Raw genomic sequence first — 18,476 nt, forward strand, 5'->3', positions numbered from 1 at the left:
TTCTGTAGTGGTAGCATTTGAGTCTTTTCCTCATCTGTGTGTTTGCTTTGCTTTTGCCAGTGAGTTTTTTTTTTTTTTTTTTTTTTTTTGAGACGGAGTCTCACTCTGTCGCCCAGGCTGGAGTGCAGTGGCTGGATCTCGGCTCACTGCAAGCTCCGCCTCCTGGGTTTACGCCATTCTCCTGCCTCAGCCTCCCCAGTAGCTGGGACTACAGGCGACCGCCACCTCGCCTGGCTAGTTTTTTTGTATTTTTTAATAGAGACGGGGTTTCACCAGGTTAGCCAGGATGGTCTCGATCTCCTGACCTCGTGATCCGCCCGTCTCAGCCTCCCAAAGTGCTGGGATTACAGGCTTGAGCCACCGCGCCTGGCCCGCCAGTGAGTTTTATACTTTCGTGTGTTTTACATGATGTTAAATGTTGTGCTTTCACTTCCATGTTTAGGACTCCTGTGAGCATGTCTTGTACGGCCAGTCTAGTGGTGATAAATTCTCTCAGCTTTTGCTTGTCTTGGAAATACTTTATTTCTCCTTCATTTACGAAGAATAATTTTGCTAGACATAGTATCCTTGGCTTACTTTTTTTCCCCTTCAGCCCTGTTGATATATCATCTCATTTTCTCCTGATCTGCAAGGTTTCTGCTGAAATCCACTGTTAGTCTGATGGGGCTTCCTTTATAGTTGCTTAGACACATTTCTCTTGCTGTCCTTAGAATCATCTGACTTTAGACAGTTTGACTATAATATGCCATGGATAAAACCTTTTTGCACTGTATCTGTTTAGGGGCTATCAGGGCCTCCTATATCTAGATGTCTAAATCTCTTTTGAGATTTGGGAAGTTTTTCACCTATTGTTTCATTAAACAGGTTTTCTCACTCTTTCATTTTCTCTTAACCCTCTGGGATCACAATAATTTAGATATATAGTTGCTTTATTGTGTCCCATATGTCACAAAGGCTTTGCTCATTTTTCTTTATTCTTTTTTATTTCTGAGTTATGTCAAAAGACCTGTGTTCCAGCTCTAAGATTTTTTTTTTCTGCTTGATCTAATATATTGTTGAAGCTTTCAAATTTTTTTTTTTTTTTTGAGACAGAGTCTCACTCTGTCGCCCAGGCTGGAGTGCAGTGGCCAGATCTCAGCTCACTGCAAGCTCCGCCTCCCGGGTTCCCGCCATTCTCCTGCCTCGGCCTCCCGTGTAGCTGGGACTACAGGCGCCAGCCACCTCGCCCGGCTAGTTTTTTGTATATTTTTTTTAGTAGAGACGGGGTTTCACCGTGTTAGCCAGGATGGTCTTGATCTCCTGACCTCGTGAAGCTTTCAATTGTATTCTGTATTTTGTTTCATGAAGTCTTCTGTTCCAGAATTTGCTTATGACACATATCTCTTTGATAAAAATTATCATTCATTTCCCAAATTGTTTTTATTTCTTTTTCACATTCTCTTACATCTCACTGAGCTTCCTTACACTCAAAAATTTGAATTCTTTTTCTGGGATTTTGAGAGTTTATTTTTCATTGGAATCTTTTGCTGGAAATTTATTGTGTTCCTTTGGAGGTATCATATTTCCTTGCTTTTTCATGTTTCTTGTGTCCTTATGTTGATATCTGCACATCCAGTGTAACAGCTGCTTCTTCCAATTTTCTGCATTTCCATTTGTAGGGGAGGACTTTTTCCTAGACGTATCTATGGTGTCCGCTGGGTAGGACACTTTGGCTTTGATTCTTGGTATGTGCAGTAGTGTAGTCTCTGCATGATTTCTTTGGCTATAAATAGCCTCAGTGGTGTCTGTGATTTCCTCAGTGGCTCAGTAGTTATTAGTGGAAGCTATGGTAAAATTTTGCTAAGGACTGGAATGCCAGGTGGGCCATTCTCCAGGCACCAGTGGTAGCAGCAGTGGGCTAAGCATGCCTGTCTTTGGACCCCAGAGCAGCATACAATGGCACCAGTGTTAGTGGGTCCAAGCAAGCTGATTCATGGGCTTTCAGGTGGCTTACTCGGATGTCAGTAGTGGCAGCAGTTCCCAGGCATGTGGGCAGGTTCTCAGGCCCCTGGGCAGCTGGTGTGGCATGGGAGATGGCAGTGACAGTGTTGAAATGACCCTCTGGGTCCCAAGTGATATGTGCTTGTGTTGGCAGTGGCTGCAACAGGCTGGGCGGCCCATTCTCCAGGCCCACAAATAGTACATACAGGTAGTAGTAGCCAGGTGGGTAAGCCCCAACAACCTCAGGCACCCAAAAAGAGCATTCAGGTGCCAATGGTAGTGGGCTAGACTGGGCAGTCTAATCCTCAGGCTCCCTCTGATGTGTGCAGCTGCCAACCAAGGTGGGCAGGGGCAGGGCAATCTCTAGGCCACCTTCAGAATGCTTGGATAGGGAGTGGCAGCGTTGTACTACTGCCTTCCATTGAGGAGCACGGGGTTGCTGGCCAGTGGGGAATGCATGTGCCACTCACATCTCACTCAGCTCCAGTGGCACTGGTGCCTCAGCCCCTGCTATGGTAGCTGGCACCATGGTTGTGCCTCAGCCACAACAGCAAGAGCATATGCCTTGTAGTGCTTCAGCCTCAGCTGCAGTAACTCACAGTCACTTGCACCTCAGCTCTGGGGAAAACAGTTTGCAGTTCTCTTACACCTCAGCCCTGGCACGCAGGGACTCCAGGACAGTGTACAGTCTTTTGGGGACTGGGCTTTAAATGGCATCTTGCTGTAGCTGTTTAGTTCTCAGGAAGTGTGGGGGACCCAGTGCAAGCTCCCTTCTGGAGTAGTGCCATTGAACTATCTCCTGACACCTCGCATGTTAAATTTCAGGGACTGCAAGGGCTGAGGAGCTCTCCCATGGCTAGAACTGCAGAATCCTTTCATGGTAGAAATGTGGAGCACTGAGGGTCTCTCACTTACCTTTTCCCCATGCTAGGGGGTCTCACTCAGTTCCCCACCAATCCCAGCTGAACAAGCTGCCTTGCTTCTTTTTCATTCCTTATTTCCTGTCTCTTTTCTGTGATTTCCAGTGTTCTGTCTTGGATAATCTATTCAAAGTGTGATTATTCTCTATTTTTGTTCTTAATGGAAGAGGTGAGTACAAAATGCCTCTAGTCAGCCATTTTGGTTGGATCTTCCTGAATTTTCTTATTTCTGTAAAAATGTGACTATGCTTTTGATAGCTTTTACATTGACTCTGTAGTTGGCTTTGGGTTGTATCTACATCTTAATGTCAATCCATGAACATGGGATATTTTTCTATTTATTTAGGTCGTCTTTAATGTTTTTCAAGCAACATTTTGTAGTTTTCAAGACACACTTCTTTTGCTTCCTTGGTTAAATTTATTCCTAAGCACTTTTTCTTTTTGATGCCATTGTAAATGATACCATTTTTTAAATTCCTGCCTCAGCGTCCCAAGTAGCTGGGACTACAGTTATGTCACTGTGCCCAGCTAAATACAACTGATTTTTTTTGTGTGATTTTATATCCTGCAGCTTTGCCAAGTTCATTTTTTTTTTGTGTGTGGATTCAAGTTTTTAAGTTTTTTGCTTGTTTTTTTGAGAAGGAGTCACACTCTGTCACCAGGCTGGAGTACAGTGGCACGATCTCGGCTCACTGCAACCTCCGCCTGCCAGGCTCAAGTGATTCTCCTGCCTCAGCCTCCTTAGTAGCGGGGACTAAAGGCGTGTGCCACCATGCTCAGCTAATTTTTGTATTTTTAGTAGAGACGGGGTTTCATCATGTTGGCCAACGTGGTCTCGATCTCTTGACCTTGTGATCTGCCTGTCTTGACCTCCCAAAGTGCTGGGATTACAGGCGTGAGCCACTGCACCCGGCCTCAAGTTTCTACATATATGACCATGTCATCTGTGAACAGAGATCATTTTACTTCGGAATTCCTTTCGAACTTGGATACTTTTATTTATTTATTTATTTTTTTGCCTAACTGCTCTGGCTAGAACTTCCAATACTGTTTTGAACGGAAGTGGCAAAAGTGGGCATCTTTATTTCATTCCTGATTTTAGGGGAAGAGTTTTCGGTCTTTCACCACTGTTGAGTATGATGTTAATTGCGGGCTTTTCATATACAATCTTTATCATATTGTCATATTCCTAGTTTTTGAATGTTTATCGTCATGAAAGCATGTTGACTTGTCAGATGCTCTTTCTGCTTGAATTAGGATGATGTGTTTTATTCTCTTTATTCTTTTAATGTGGTGTATTACATTGATATTCATGTGCCAGGCAATCCTTGCATTGCAGGGATAAATCCCACTTGGTCGTGAGGTATAATCCTTTTAGTATGCTGCTGAATTTGGCTTGCTATTTTGTTGGGGATTTTCTTATCTATATTCATAAGGGATATTAGTCTGTAGATTTCTTTTCTTGTAGTGCCCTTGTCTTGCTTTGGTGTCAGGGTAATGGTGACCTCATGAGTTAAGAAGCGTTTACTCCTCTTCAATTTTTTTGGAGGAGTTTGAGGAGAACTGGTGTGTTAATTCTTCTTTCAATATGTGGGAAGAATTCACCTGGGTCCTAGACTTCTCACTGTTGGAATGTTTCTGATAAAAGATTCAATCTTCTTACCAATTATTGATATACTTTGGTTTTCTATTTCTTCATCAGTTGATTTTGGGAGAGTGTGGGTTTCTAGGAATTTCATCTAGGTTACCCAATTTATTGGCACATAACTGTTAATAGTAGTCTCTTCTATTCTTGTGAAAATATATTCATGTGAAAATGTAACATCCCCTCTTTCCTTTCTGATGTTAGTAATTTAAGTCTTCTCTTTCATTCTTATTTAAAGGTTTGTCAGTTTTGTTTTTTCAAGAACCAACTTTTGGTTTCGTTAACCTTTATTTCCTTCCTTCTGGTAACTTTGGATTTTGTTTGCTCTTTTCTAGTTCTGTAAAGTGTACATTTAGGTTACTGATTCGAGATCGTTAAAAAAAAGTTTAAGACATGGGGTCTCACGTTGTCACCCAGGCTGGAATGCAGTGGTGCAAGCATAGCTCACTATAAGTCCAAACTCCTGGTAAACAATTCTCCCACCTCAGACACCTGAGTAGCTGGCACTACAAGAACATGCCACCACACCTGGCTAATTTTTTTTTACTTTTTTTGCTGAGACAGGATCTTACTTTGTTACCCAGGCAGGTCTCAAACTCCTGGCCTCAAGTGATTCTCCTGCCTTGGTCTCCCAAGGCACTGGGATATAGGTGCAAGCCACCATGCCCAACTGAGTTTTATTTTTTATTTTTTGAGACGGAGTTTCGCTCGTTGCCCAGACTGGAGTGCAATGGTGCGGCCTGTTCACTGCAACCTCCGCCTCCTGGGTTCAAATGATTCTCGTCTCAGCCTCCCTAGTAGCTGGGATTACAGGCGCCTGCCACCATGCCCAGCTAATTTTTGTATTTTTAGTAGAGACAGGGTTTCACTATGTTGGCCAGGCTGGTCTCGAACTCCTGACCTCTGGTGATCCACCTACCTTAGCCTCCCAAAGTGCTGGGATTACAGGCATGAGCCACTGCGCCCAGCATGAGATAATCTTTTTTAATGTATGCACTTACTACAGATTTACCTCTTAGGATTGCTCTCACTATGCGCCATAAATTCTGGTATGTTGTGTTTTCATTTGTCTCAAGGTATTTTTTAATTTCCCTTATGATTTCTTCTTTGACCCACTAGTTTTTAAATAATGTGTTAATTTCCACATATTTGTGTATTTCCAGTTTTCTATTTTCAATGTCTAGTTTCATTCCACTGAAATTGGAAATGTACTCTGTATAATTTCAGTTTTTAAAAATTTATTAACACTTGTTTCATGGCTTAACATATAGTTTATCCCGGAGAATATTCCATGTGAATTTGAGAAGACTGTGTATTCTGCTGTTGTTGGGTGGTATTCTGTTTATGTCTATTTCGTCTAATTTGCTTGGAGTGTTGTTCAAATCCTCTGTTTCCCAACTGTCCTTCTATCTGGTTTCTATATCCATTGTTAGACATAGAGTATTAAAGTCTCCAACTATTTTTGTATCTCTCTCCCTTTAATTCTGTCATTTTGGTTTCACATGTTCTGGAGTCCTGTTAGAGATATATAGTATATCTTTTATCAATATAATATCTTTCTTTGTCTCTTGTAACCTTTCTTGATTTAAAGTTTATTTTGTGTGCCTTTTTCAAAAGAGCACACTGGAGGTGAAGAAGGAAGCTCTTGGCTTTCCTAAAGCTGATCCCAAAGTGAAGACTTTGAAGGCCAAGAAGGTAGTGCTGAAAGGCATCCACATAGCCACCCCCCCCCCCAAAAAAAAAAAAAAAAAAAAAAAAAACCCCACCCCCCCCCCCCCCCCCCCAAAAAAAAAAAAAAAAAAAAAAGATCCACACATCACCCACCTTCCTGTGGCCAAGACATTATGACTCCAAAGGCAGCCTCAGTATCCTCAGAAGAGCACTACCAGGAGAAATAAGTTTGACCACTATGCCATCACCAAGTTCTCACTGACCAGTGACCACTGAGTCTGCCATGAAGAAGACAGAAGACAACAATACACCTGTGTTCACTGTGGATGTTAAAATCCAAAAGGCACCAGATCAGACAGGCTGTGAAGCAGCTCTATGACACTGATGTGATCCAAGTCAACACACTGATCAGGACTGATGGAGAGAAGAAGGCATACGTTCAACTGGCTCCTGATTACAATGCTTTCTATGTTGCCAACAAAACTGGGATTATCTCAGCTAAGTCTGGCTGGCTAATTCTAAATTATATATTTTATATATAATATATATAACATGCATATGTTAACACATATATAACATGCAAGTTATATATAATATATATAAAATACATAATTGCATATATTTACTATACATTATATATATTTTTTTCTCCAGGAAAAAATAGATTTTGTCTAGTGATAATATAGCCACCTCAGCTGTCATATGGTTACTATTTTCTAAGTGTATCTTTTTCTATCCTTTTACTTTCAACCTCCTTGTGTCCTTATATCTAACATGAGTCTCTTAAGACAGCATATAAACACTTTATTTTTTTTACTCCTATCTGACAATCTTTGTTTTTAATAGAAGAGCTAAATCCCTTTACATTTAATGTGATTACTGATCAAGGATTTACTTCTGCCATTTGGCTATTTGTTTTTCATTTGTCTTAATGTTTTTGATTCCTCAATTCCATTACTACTTCCTCTTGTATTTATTTGTTCATAATGTACTGTTTTGATTCTGTTTGCAATGCGCTAATTTGTTTTATTACACAGATTACATCTTACTACATTCTATGCCCATTAATATAGATTTATAATTTTTTAATGAATTTGTCTTTTAAATTATAAAGCACAAAGAAAAAGTTATAAACCAAAAGTACAATAGCACTGGCTCTTATATTTACCTCTAAAGTTATCTTAACTACTGCCCTTTAATTTTTATTGTGGCTTCAAGTTTCCGTTCAGTATCCTGTCATTTCAGCCTGAAGGACTCCCTTTAGCATTTCTGCTAGGGCATGTCTACTAGTAATAACTCCTTCAATTTTATTTCGAAATGTCTGGATTTCTCTTTCATTTTTGAAAGACAGTTTTGCCATATATAGAAATCTTGGTTTAGAGGTTTATTTTTCTTTCACGACTTTAGATATGTCATCTTGCTGCCTTTGGGCTTCCAAGGTTTTTGATGAATTGGCTGTTAATCTTGTCGAAAATTCTTTGTATGTGACGAGTTGCTTCTCTCTTGCTTTCAAAATCCTGTCTTTAGGTTTTGACAATTCTAATATGTCTTGCTGTGGACCTGAGTTCATCCTGCTTGGATTTTATTAGCTTTTTGGATGTGTAGATTCATGTCTTTCACCAGGTTTGGGAAATTTTCTATCATTATTTCTTCAAATATTCTTTCTATCCCTTTTCTTTTTCTGGGATTCCTATATGAGTATATTAGTATGAATATACTAATGAATATAATAACTGTATGAATATATCAGTATATTAGTATGTTTGATGATGTCCCACAGTTCTCTCAGGTGTTTTTTCTATGTATTTTTTTCTTTCTGTTCCTCTGGATAATTTCAATTATTTTCTCTTCAAATTCACTCTTCTCTTCTTTTGCATGCCCAAATCTTTGTTGAATCCCTCTAGTATGTTTTCCATTTTAGGGATTATACATTTTAGCTCTAGAATTTGTTTGGTTCCTTTTTATAATTTCTATCTCTTTATTGATATTGATATTCTCATTTTGTTCATGCCTGGTTTTCCTGATTTCCTTTAGTCCTTTGTCCATGGTTTCCTTTAGCTCATTGAACGTACTTAGGATAGATGGTTTAATGTCTCTGGGTAATAATCCCAATGGCCTTCCTCAAGGATGGTGTCTGTCAATTTTTCTCCTGTGAATAGACCATATTTTTCTATTTCTTTTTATGTTTTGTAATTTTTTGTTGAGAACTGGACATTATGAGTATCACATTGTGGTAACTGAGAATCTAATTCTCTCATGCCTCAGAGATTGTTGATTTTTGCTTGTTGAGGGCTAGAGCCAACTATTTGTGACTTTTCCAACTATTTCTGTGAAGTGTGTATTCCTTGCGGTATGGGGTCAGTGAAGTTTCTGTTGTGGTATCTCTGTGGTTAACCAGTGACCTAAGATTTCCTTAAATATCTGGCTTGCCAAAAGGAGGAATAAAGAAAAAAAATAGGTACTGTCTCTTTAAAACCCCTTGTGGCTAGAAAGCTCCTTCTGCCCAAGGGAGCTGAGATAATGATCAGCCTCTGCACTGGCCCCCTCAGTGATTAAATGTAGTAATCAGCAATCAAAACATAAAAACTTGATATATATGTTTTTTTGAGACGGAGCCTCACTCTGTTGCCCAGACTAGAACGCAGTGGTGTCATCTTGGCTCACTGCAACTTCTGCCTCCCAGGTTCAAGTGATTCTCCTGCCTCAGCCTCCCAAATAACTGGGATTATAGGCGCACACCACCATGCCTGGATAATTTTCGTATTTTTAATAGAGACGGGGTTTTACCATGTTAGCCAGGCTAATCTCAAACTCCTGACCTCAAGTGACCCACCCACCTCAGCCTCCCAAAGTGCTGGGATTACAGGTATGAGCCACCACACCTGGCCACAAAACCTTGACTTTTGGAGGACAAAGTTGTTATTGCCCACCCTGGCACCAACAGTCTGCACCAGGAACATCTTCCACAGTTGCCTGCTGCAGAGCTTGGGGATGCTGCTATGTGAAACAAAAAAAAAACCCATCAAAATTTATAAGCCTCTCCATCAAGCTCTTCCCTGGATGTTGCAAGAGTTCAACTAGACTTCTGAGTCCTAAAACAGTTGCTTGAGACAATTACTGCCAGTTCAATTGTTTTGGTGGAGGAAAGGATTCCTGGTGCTGCTACTGCCATCTTCCATAACATCATTCTCTATGTCAGCTTTTGTAATACACTTGTTCAAATATCCTCATCTCTCTTGAGCATGACACCCTGGCCTACTGGTATATCACAAGAAGCACAGAGCTGGGTATAACATAATGGCCAATTTAGCAACTTGGACAAGACTTGCAGGAGAGACTACCTGCTCTGCATTATAAAAAGGTCAAACCAGCCGTAAAAACCTGTTGTTCTGACTCCAGGGTGTGCCATCAGCTACTTTATAAAGTAAGCTGTGAGCTGTGGGCCCCAAAGGAGGGGAGTGTTTTGTTGTACTCTTGCCCTACTGAAAACATGTCTGGAGTTGGACGAGGCCATAAGGGAGCCAGTGGCCCTGTGTACTCCAACCCTAACTGCTGACTAGTGACTTTAGGCTCCACCAGGTGTTTGCTCTCACTGTGGGCTTTGTGGAACTGGATTTTGCCTTAGTATGTGAACATGAGAAGAATAGGCTTTCTGCAAATGCTAAACCGATGGATGACGTGGTACTCCCCGCCCCCACCACCCCACCAAATTATGGGCCAACAAGGAAGTCTCTTTTTCCTTAACTGAGTAAATAAACAACAGCATAACTATGTTTCAAATTGTTGTGTTCAAATGAATTTAAAATATTCAGAGAAAGAAAAAGAATTTTGTCCTTTTTAAGACATCCTAAGTAGAAAGCAACTGGGGTGGAGGAGCTGGGATTTGCCAGGCCAAAATAAACAAACAACAACGGTTGGCTATTGTACGGAAACAATGGAACAACATCCAGGAAATTGTGGGATTTCTGCGGGACAGGGCACTACGGTTGGCCCTGGGGATGAGGTGCCAAACACCAGGCCCCACACTGAGGCAGCTCATGCCAAAGTCACCAGGGAACCATCACATTGCCCAACACCACAGATACTGTCTCCTGTACCCCCTCCCACCACTGCCAACTCAACTAGCAACGCTGCCATTTTGGAACCCCCAATCCCTTCAGCTTCTACAACACTCCGCCCTCCTGGCTCTCACCTGAGCTTCTGGCTGCCCTCTGATGGGGTCTCTAATGAGAACACAAATGTCAAAGGGTAAGGAGGGAAGGGAGAGGCTGAGAACTCAGTGACCAGGAACCTAGAAAATCAACACGTAATAACATGACTTGTCTGTGGCTTCAAAACTATGTCTTAAATAAAAATAACCTTCTATAATACATTTTGCTTTTGAGTATGATCTAGAGAAACTGAGGAACAAAATTCAAGCCTTTGATTCCATATGTGTCAAAGAAGGAAGGTGATTTTCCATTATAATAAACATTTCTTCTACATCAGGAATAACGAGAGAAACACAAGACTTTCATCATTGGAAAAAAGCACATTATGTATCTAAGGACAATTAAAGGCTCTCTTTCCTTTTGTTCATCAATTTGAGCTGAATTTCAACTCATGTCCTATTGCTCTCTCCTACCCAGTGGCTGTGGATCTGCCTGACTCAGAGGATGTTTTAACCTGTTTCCTATTGCTAAGAAATGGCTAGAAAAGCTTGGACCCTTTAGGGTCACCATGTTCCTTCCCCTGCGCAGGTTTTTAAAAACACATGAAACAAAAAACAGCTCTCAACCATTTATCATATTATGTTCCTATGGCTCCTGCTGCTAGTTGTCCTCTGAAGCAGCCAGGCAGTTAATGCTGCTGCCAGGCAGTCTTAGAGACAGCAGATGCCCCTGTGCAGTAAATTCAGCACCCAACCATAAGTGCATCCTCCCCTTACCCACACAGGATAGTCATGACCCCTGTTGACTCCTTACCGAGCTGACGTCCAGCCTGGGGACTCGATGTGTCAAAGGGCTCTGAGTTGGCCTCAGGGACACTGGGCTCCCACGACTCACTGTTCTCAGACACCTCTGAATAGGTGTCACCCATCCCTTTGTGAACTGCTGTGAGCTCACCAGTACCAGGGCCCTGGTCCTCACTGCCTGTGTCTGCCACGGCTCTGGTCTCCTCCCCCATTTTCTCAGCAAACCACTGCTTGACCTGCTGGGAGCTCATCTGAGTCTTGTCACAGAGGTTCTGCAGGTCCTCTTCATACAGCATCTTGTGTGTTATGTAATAGTCCTGCAGGAGCTCCCGGTTGCCAGGGGCAATGACCAGTAGACCTGGTGGAAAGTTGCCTCGCTTATAGTCTTCGTACCACTTGAGTTGGCCATTCTTCAGTGCGTACCTGCTGTCTCCAAACCAGCGCACCACCTCCGGCCGCGGCAGACCCGTCTGGGCCATGATGGAGTCATAGTCCTGGTTGCTTGGCCACTGTGTCTGGACAAAGAGCTGCCGCAGCAAGTGCCGCTGCTGGGCAGTCTTTTTGCAGCTCACTTTGCCTGGGAGCTGCTCTGCCAGTTTGTTTGACCCATCATCCTCAGGGTCACAGGCACCCAGCCCTGGAATCTCGTTCCTGCCATTGGCTTCAGTGACCCGCAGGTTCTTCAGGTTGATTTTAATGGGGCTGACTTTGCGCTCTGCCAAGATATGACTGCTGGGCATTTCCAGAGAGCCATTTTCACCAGAGACCCTTAGCTCACTGGCCAAATCCTCTTCTCCACCCTCATCCTCAACAGCCTCCTCTTCCTCCTGAGAGGCATTCTCCTCGGCCTTCTTGGTCTCCTCAGCATTCACTTTTTTCCGTCTCTCTGAAAACCAGCTATCAATTTCTCGTCGGGTCATTTTGGTTTCACTTCTCAGGCGGTCCAGTTCCTCATCAAGAGGAAGAGGGTTTTGTGCAAAACTGCTCTCCAGGGCTCTGAGCTGCTCAGGGGCTCTCTCCTTGTATTTGGTTGGTGTGAAGTCAGGAGTCTGGTGCCAAGATTGTCGTTTGGCAGAAGGGTGGGTTGCTAGTGTGGCTGTTGTCGGGATGCAGGTTACCTCAGGGACCTTGGATGATGGGGAGAAGGACACCTCTGGTACAGAGTCAATGATCATGGAGCTGTGATCTCCAGCCATCATCACTCTGGAGCCCTTCAAGTTCCGGCAGTGGTATCTACGGTCACTGAACCATTTCCGCACCTCTCTGGTACTGAGGCCCGTCACTTTGGTGAGATGCTCAACTTCGCTCTGCCCTGGGAACTGGTTCCGACAAAAGCTCCCTTTCAGAGCTGACAGTTGTTCATGAGATTTCTTGTTTTTGTAGATGCTAGCATCAAGGAAGGCTTGGGAAGTTATACTGGGACAGGCCGTGAGGAGCGACTGGGCTGCATTGACCACCTTCACAGCTGACGTTGTATTCGAACACACAGTGTTAATGGGGGCCACACCTGGCTGCTTGGGCACAGACGTCACCGTGAGGGGGAGAGAGGAACTTGTTGCTTGCAACCCATTGGCCATCAATGGCTGAGTGACCAGAAGTCCCCCTCCTGTACCCTCTGGCTGCCCCACAACATGACCTGGGAGAGCGGCCTGGATGAGATGCTGTACATTGCCAGCACTGGCGACGAGTGGGGTATTTAGAACCGTAATTGTGGGCTGAGGCACAGACTGGATGACTGTATTGAACATCTTTTTCCGGGCATCCTCAATCTCCTCAGGGGACCAGCTGATCCCCTGCTTCAGCCTTTGGGCTGTGAACCAGATCTTGAGCTGTTCTTCTGGATACTTGGTCACCACAGTCAAATAGCAGAGCTCGGCTTTGGTGGGGTAGGGGAACTTGTGGAAGGAGTTCTTCAGGAAGCTGTTAGAGTCCATGGCTGCATTGTACGTTGGAATGCTGCTCAGGGGGATCATCACTTTGGGAAGGGCCTTGGCTGTGGGCAGTGGCTGGTGGGCATGGTGTTGGGTATGCACTGGGGGCTGCTGCTGGAGGGAGAGGAACTGTGCTATGCCAGCTGGCAAAACTGGCACTGTTCCTATGAGGGGCCCATTGGCAGCATGGGGGTTTTTTGCAGAGCTGGCAGATGCCTGGCTGACTGGAACTGCCCCATTGATGAAGGAATGGTCCCCCTCTCTCACCTCCATTTCTCCAGTCGACAGCTTTGGTAAGGCCTCACCCACAGGCTGGCTAGGGACATTCTCCTTGAGTGTATGAATTTTTTTGGCTTCAGCTTTGCCTTTCATTATCTTCATGATTGGAGTTTTGGTAATGATGATTTCTGCCTGTCCATCGGCCCCTTCGGCACTGGGCTCACCTGCTAAGTCAGGAGTGCTGGTGCTCTCAGGGACGCTCTGCTCCACAACCACATGATTGTCTGGCTTGGCCACATTCCACACAAAGCTGGCTTCCCCGGAGTGACACGTGGCATTGTGCAAGGAAAGCCCCTCAGGGGTTTTTGCCAGAAAACTGCACCCACTGCATACAAAAGTTGGGTCTTTATTAAAGTCTGTGTGCTCTGAGTTTATATGTCCCACAAATTGAGTCATATCATGGGATCTGAAATCGCAGTATTTACAGGAATATAAATAGCCATCTAAAGTGCTCCGATGCCCATTGGCCAGTGCAGAGCCATCAGTACTGCTGGGGTTCTGCGCTGCCTCACTGCTGGCAACAGGTGCTTCTGAGGGCAGATCCTGCTGGGGTCCTTCAGGCAAGGTCTCAGCAGGCTGGGCCTCCATGCTGGCATCCTGCACCACCACCGTCTTCACTGGGATCATGCATGGTGTGGTGGATTTCCTCTTGCTGGCCATGGTGACAATCACTGGGTGATCAGCAGTTGAGAGCTTGTCCCATCAGGGGCCTCACAATACAAGTTCCGGCTTCTCGATGACGGCCAAAGAAACAGTTTCTAAGTGCAGCTTTTTCAGTTGTTTGCAGAAAGCAGGTTTTCCCTATTCAATCTAAGGAAAGGGAGAAAAAAATGATTAAGTTCTCTTAAGTGCTTTCTGTATATTTCTCAGATACCCAGAGATATTCCACTGCTTGCCTTCTACCATCTAGGTATTTTCACAGTAAGTTCAATCAGCAACTTGGAGGAGAAGTCTGAGTTAAGAACCTCCAATGACAAAAACTGGACCCTGAAGAATGACCTGGGGATGGTCCAATAACAACTGATAAACTTAAGCAACGTATTTTTGTTTCTTTCCCACCACCCACTACATATCGTTGCATTAAGTAACTCAGATTAAAAAACAAAAACACACTCTTTTTGGACCTCCAAATTAATTCTGACCATGTCAGAGTGAGAACAAAAGATTCTAGTGTAATTCTTGTTTATATTTTGGACCAACATGGGTTTTTCTTTTCATAGCCTTCCCACATAAGAGAACAAGATGACGCCTCTGTCTCTTCCAAGCCAGGCCCAGGGACCAAGTTAGCTGCAGTATGTGAACGGAAGGGGTGGGGTGGGCGGGGGTGCCTGGGAAGACTGGCTGCTCTAAGAGCCAGGCCTCTGTGGCCTTTCCTTGCCTGCCACACTTATTCCAGGCCACAGAAAAGCGATCACCTTACAGTTACTGGCTGTACATACCCCAGATCACTGTTACTCAGATGAAACCGAAGCTCAGACGGTCAGGGAATCCACAGAACCACTTTGTGGCCCAGCAAGCTGTACATTCTCTATCTGTGTACAAGAACTCAAAGTGTGGTCTCACCTTGAGTGCCTGACCTTGTAACTGTGCTTTTTCTTCATTATTTTTTTAGGTACCTTTATTGTTTCATAAAAAACTATTACATCTCTGAGCTCTTTGAAATGTATTTTACTTTTTCAAAAAAGGTCTCCCTCTGTTGCCGAAGCTGGAGTGCAAGAGGTGCGATTATGGCTCACTGCAGCCTTGACCTCCTGGACTCAAGTGATCCTCCCACCTCAGCCTCTCGAGTAGCTGGGATTACAGGCATGTGCCAACACACCTGTCTAGTTTTTTTTTGTAGAGACAAAAAAAAGTAGTAGGGAGGGTCTCTCACCACGTTGCCCAGGCTGGTCTCGAACTCGTGGGCTCAAATAATCCTCTCACCTTGGCGTTCCTAAGTGCTGGGAATACAGGCATGAGCCACTATGCTAAGCGCTCTTTGAAACTTACTTCAAAAGCTGAGTTCATTCATTTACTTATGTATAAAGTAATTGTAATAACTGTTTCACAGGGAGGTTCCAAGATGGCCGAACAGGAACAACTTCAGTCTGCAGCTCCCAGCGTGAACGATGCAGAAGACGGGTGATTTCTGCATTTCTAACTGAGGTGCCAGGTTCATCTCACTGGGGCTTGTCAGAGAGTGGGTGCAGCCCACAGAGCAGGGCAGGGCATCACCTCAACCAGGAAGCACAAGGGATCGGGGAATTCCCTCTCTCTCCTAGGAAAGGGAAGCTGTGACAGACGGTACCTGGAAAATCAGGACACTCCCACCCTAATACTTCGCTTTTCCAATGGCCTTAGCAAACGGCACACCAGGAGATTATACCCGTGCCTGGCTCGCAGAGTCCCAAGCCCACGGAGCCTTGCTCACTGCTAGCACAGTAGTCTGAGATCAAACTGCAAGGCGGCAGCGAGGCTGGGGGAGGGGCATCCACCATTGCTGAGGCTTAAGTAAACAAAGCAGCCCAGCAGCTTGAGCTGGGTGGAGCCCACCGCAGCTCAAGGAGGCCTGCCTGCGTCTGTAGACTCCACCTCTGGAGGCAGGACATAGCTAAACAAAAGGCAGCAGAAATTTCTGCAGACTTAAACGTCCCTGTCTGACAGCTTTGAAGAGAGTAGTGGTTCTCCCAGCATGGAGTTTGAGATCTGAGAACGGACAGACTGCCTCCTCAAGTGGGTCCCTGACCCCCAAGTAGCCTAACTAGGAGGTATCTCCCAGTAGGGGCCGACTGACACCTCATACAGCCAGGTGCCCCTCTGAGACAAAGCTTTCAGAGGGAGGATCAGGCAGCAACATCTGCTGTTCTGCAATATTTGCTGTTCTGTAGCCTCCACTGGTGATACCCAGGCAAACAGGTCTGGAGTGGACCTCCAGCAAACTCCAACAGACCTGCAGCTGAGAGTCCTGACTGTTAGAAGGAAAACTAACAAAGAGAAAGGACATCCACACCAAAACCCCATCTGTACGCTACCATCATAAAAGACCAAAGGTAGATAAAACCACAAAGATGGTGAGAAATCAGAGCAGAAAAGCTGAAAAATCTAAAAATCAGAGTGCCTCTTCTCTTCCAAAGGAACACAGCTCCTCACCAGCAACAGGACAAAGCTGGACGGAGAGTGACTTTGAAGAGTTGAGAGAAGAAGGCTTCAGATGATTGGTAATAACAAACTTCTCTGAGCTAAAGGAGGATTTCTGAACCCATCGCAAAGAAGCTAAAAACCTTGAAAAAAGATTAGACAAATGGCTAACTAGAATAAACAGTGTAGAGAAGTCCTTAAGTGACCTGATGGAGCTGAAAACCATGGCACGAGAACTATGTGATGCATGCACAAGCTTCAGTAGCCAATTTGATCAAATGGAAGAAAGGGTATCACTGATTGAAGATCAAATGAATGAAATGAAGCAAGAAGAGAAGTTTAGAGAAATAAGAGTAAAAAGAAATGAACAAAGACTCCAAAGCCTCCAAGAAATACGGAGAAAAGACCAAATCTACATCTGACTGGTATACCTGAAAGTGATGGGGAGAATGGAACCAAGTTGGAAAACATTCTGCAGGATATTATCCAGGAGAACTTCCCCAACCTAGCAAGGCAGGCCAACATTCAAATTCAGGAAATACAAAGAACATCACAAAGATACTCCTCGAGAAGAGCAACTCCAAGACACATAATTGTCAGATTCACCGAAGTTGAAATGAAGGAAAAAATGTTAAGGGCAGCCAGAGAGAAAGGTCAGGTTACCCACAAAGGGAAGCCCATCAGACTAACAGCAGATCTCTTGGCCGAAACTCTACAAGTCAGAAGAGAGTGGGGGCCAATATTCAACATTCTTCAAGAAAATAATTTTCCACCCAGAATTTCATATCCAGCCAAACTAAGCTTCATAAGTGAAGGAGAAATAAAATCCTTTACAGACAAACAAATGCTAAGAGATTTTGTCACCACCAGGCCTGCCTTACAAGAGCTCCTGAAGAAAGCACTAAACATGGAAAGGAATAACTGCTACCAGCCACTGTAAAAACATGCCAAATTGTAAAGATCATCAATGCTAGAAAGAAATTGCATCAACTAATGAGCAAAATAACCAGCTAACATCCTAATGACAGGACCAAATTCACACATAACAATATTAACCTTAAATGTAAATGGGCTAAATGCTCCAATTAAAAGACATAGACTGGCAAATTGGATAAAGAGTCAAGGCCCATCAGTGTGCTGTATTTAGGAGACCCATCTCACATGTGAAGACCCACATAGGCTCAAAATAAAGGGATGGAGGAAGATCTGCCAAGCAAATGGAAAATAAACAAAAGCAGGGGTTGCAATCCTAGTCTCTGATAAAACAGACTTTAAACCAACAAAGATCAAAAGAGACAAAGAAGACCATTACATAATGGTAAAGGGATCAATTCAACAAGAAGAGCTAACTATCCTAAATATATAAGAATCCAATACAGGAGCACCCAGATTCATAAAGCAAGTCCTTAGAGACCTACAAAGAGACCTAGACTCCTACACAATAATAATGGGAGACTTTAACACCCCACTGTCAACATTAGACATATCAACGAGACAGAAAGCTAACAAAGATATCCAGGAATTGAACTCAGCTCTGCAACAAGTAGACCTAATAGACATCTACAGAACTCTCCACCCCAAATCAACAGAATATACATTCTTCTCAGCACCACATCACACTTATTCCAAAATTGATCACATAGTTGGAAGTAAAGCACTCCTCAGCAAATGTAAAAGAATAGAAATTATAACAAACTGTCTCTCAGACCACAGTGCAATCACACTAGAACTCAGGATTAAGAAACTCACTCAAAACCACTCAACTACATGGAAACTGAACAACCTGCTCCTGAATGACTACTGGGTACATAACAAAATGAAGGCAGAAATAGATGTTCTTTGAAACCAATGAGAACAAAAACACAACATACTAGAATCTCTGGGACACATTTAAAGCAGTGTGTAGAAGGAAATTTATAGCACTAAATGGACACAAGAGAAAGCAGGAAAGATCTAAAATTGACACCCTACCATGGCAA

General features: G+C 43.7%; 1 protein-coding gene across 3 annotated transcripts in view; it reads right to left on the bottom strand.

Moving 5' to 3' along the window:
* The window catches only part of ZHX3 (zinc fingers and homeoboxes 3), a 136,177-nt gene that overhangs the window by 12,177 nt on the left and 105,524 nt on the right, over positions 1 to 18,476 (bottom strand). For all 3 annotated transcript variants that reach the window (XR_002734858.2, XM_023227928.2, XM_023227927.2), the window contains exon 3: positions 11,181 to 14,190. Coding sequence is in view for 2 of the 3 variants with exons in the window: in XM_023227928.2 (XP_023083696.1) it covers positions 11,181 to 14,040 (2,860 nt within the window). In the remaining variant the exon portion in view is untranslated. The remainder of the gene's footprint in view (positions 1 to 11,180; positions 14,191 to 18,476) is intronic.

Source organism: Piliocolobus tephrosceles, chromosome 20, assembly GCF_002776525.5.
Source record: "Piliocolobus tephrosceles isolate RC106 chromosome 20, ASM277652v3, whole genome shotgun sequence".
NCBI classification, from domain to species: domain Eukaryota; kingdom Metazoa; phylum Chordata; class Mammalia; order Primates; family Cercopithecidae; genus Piliocolobus; species Piliocolobus tephrosceles.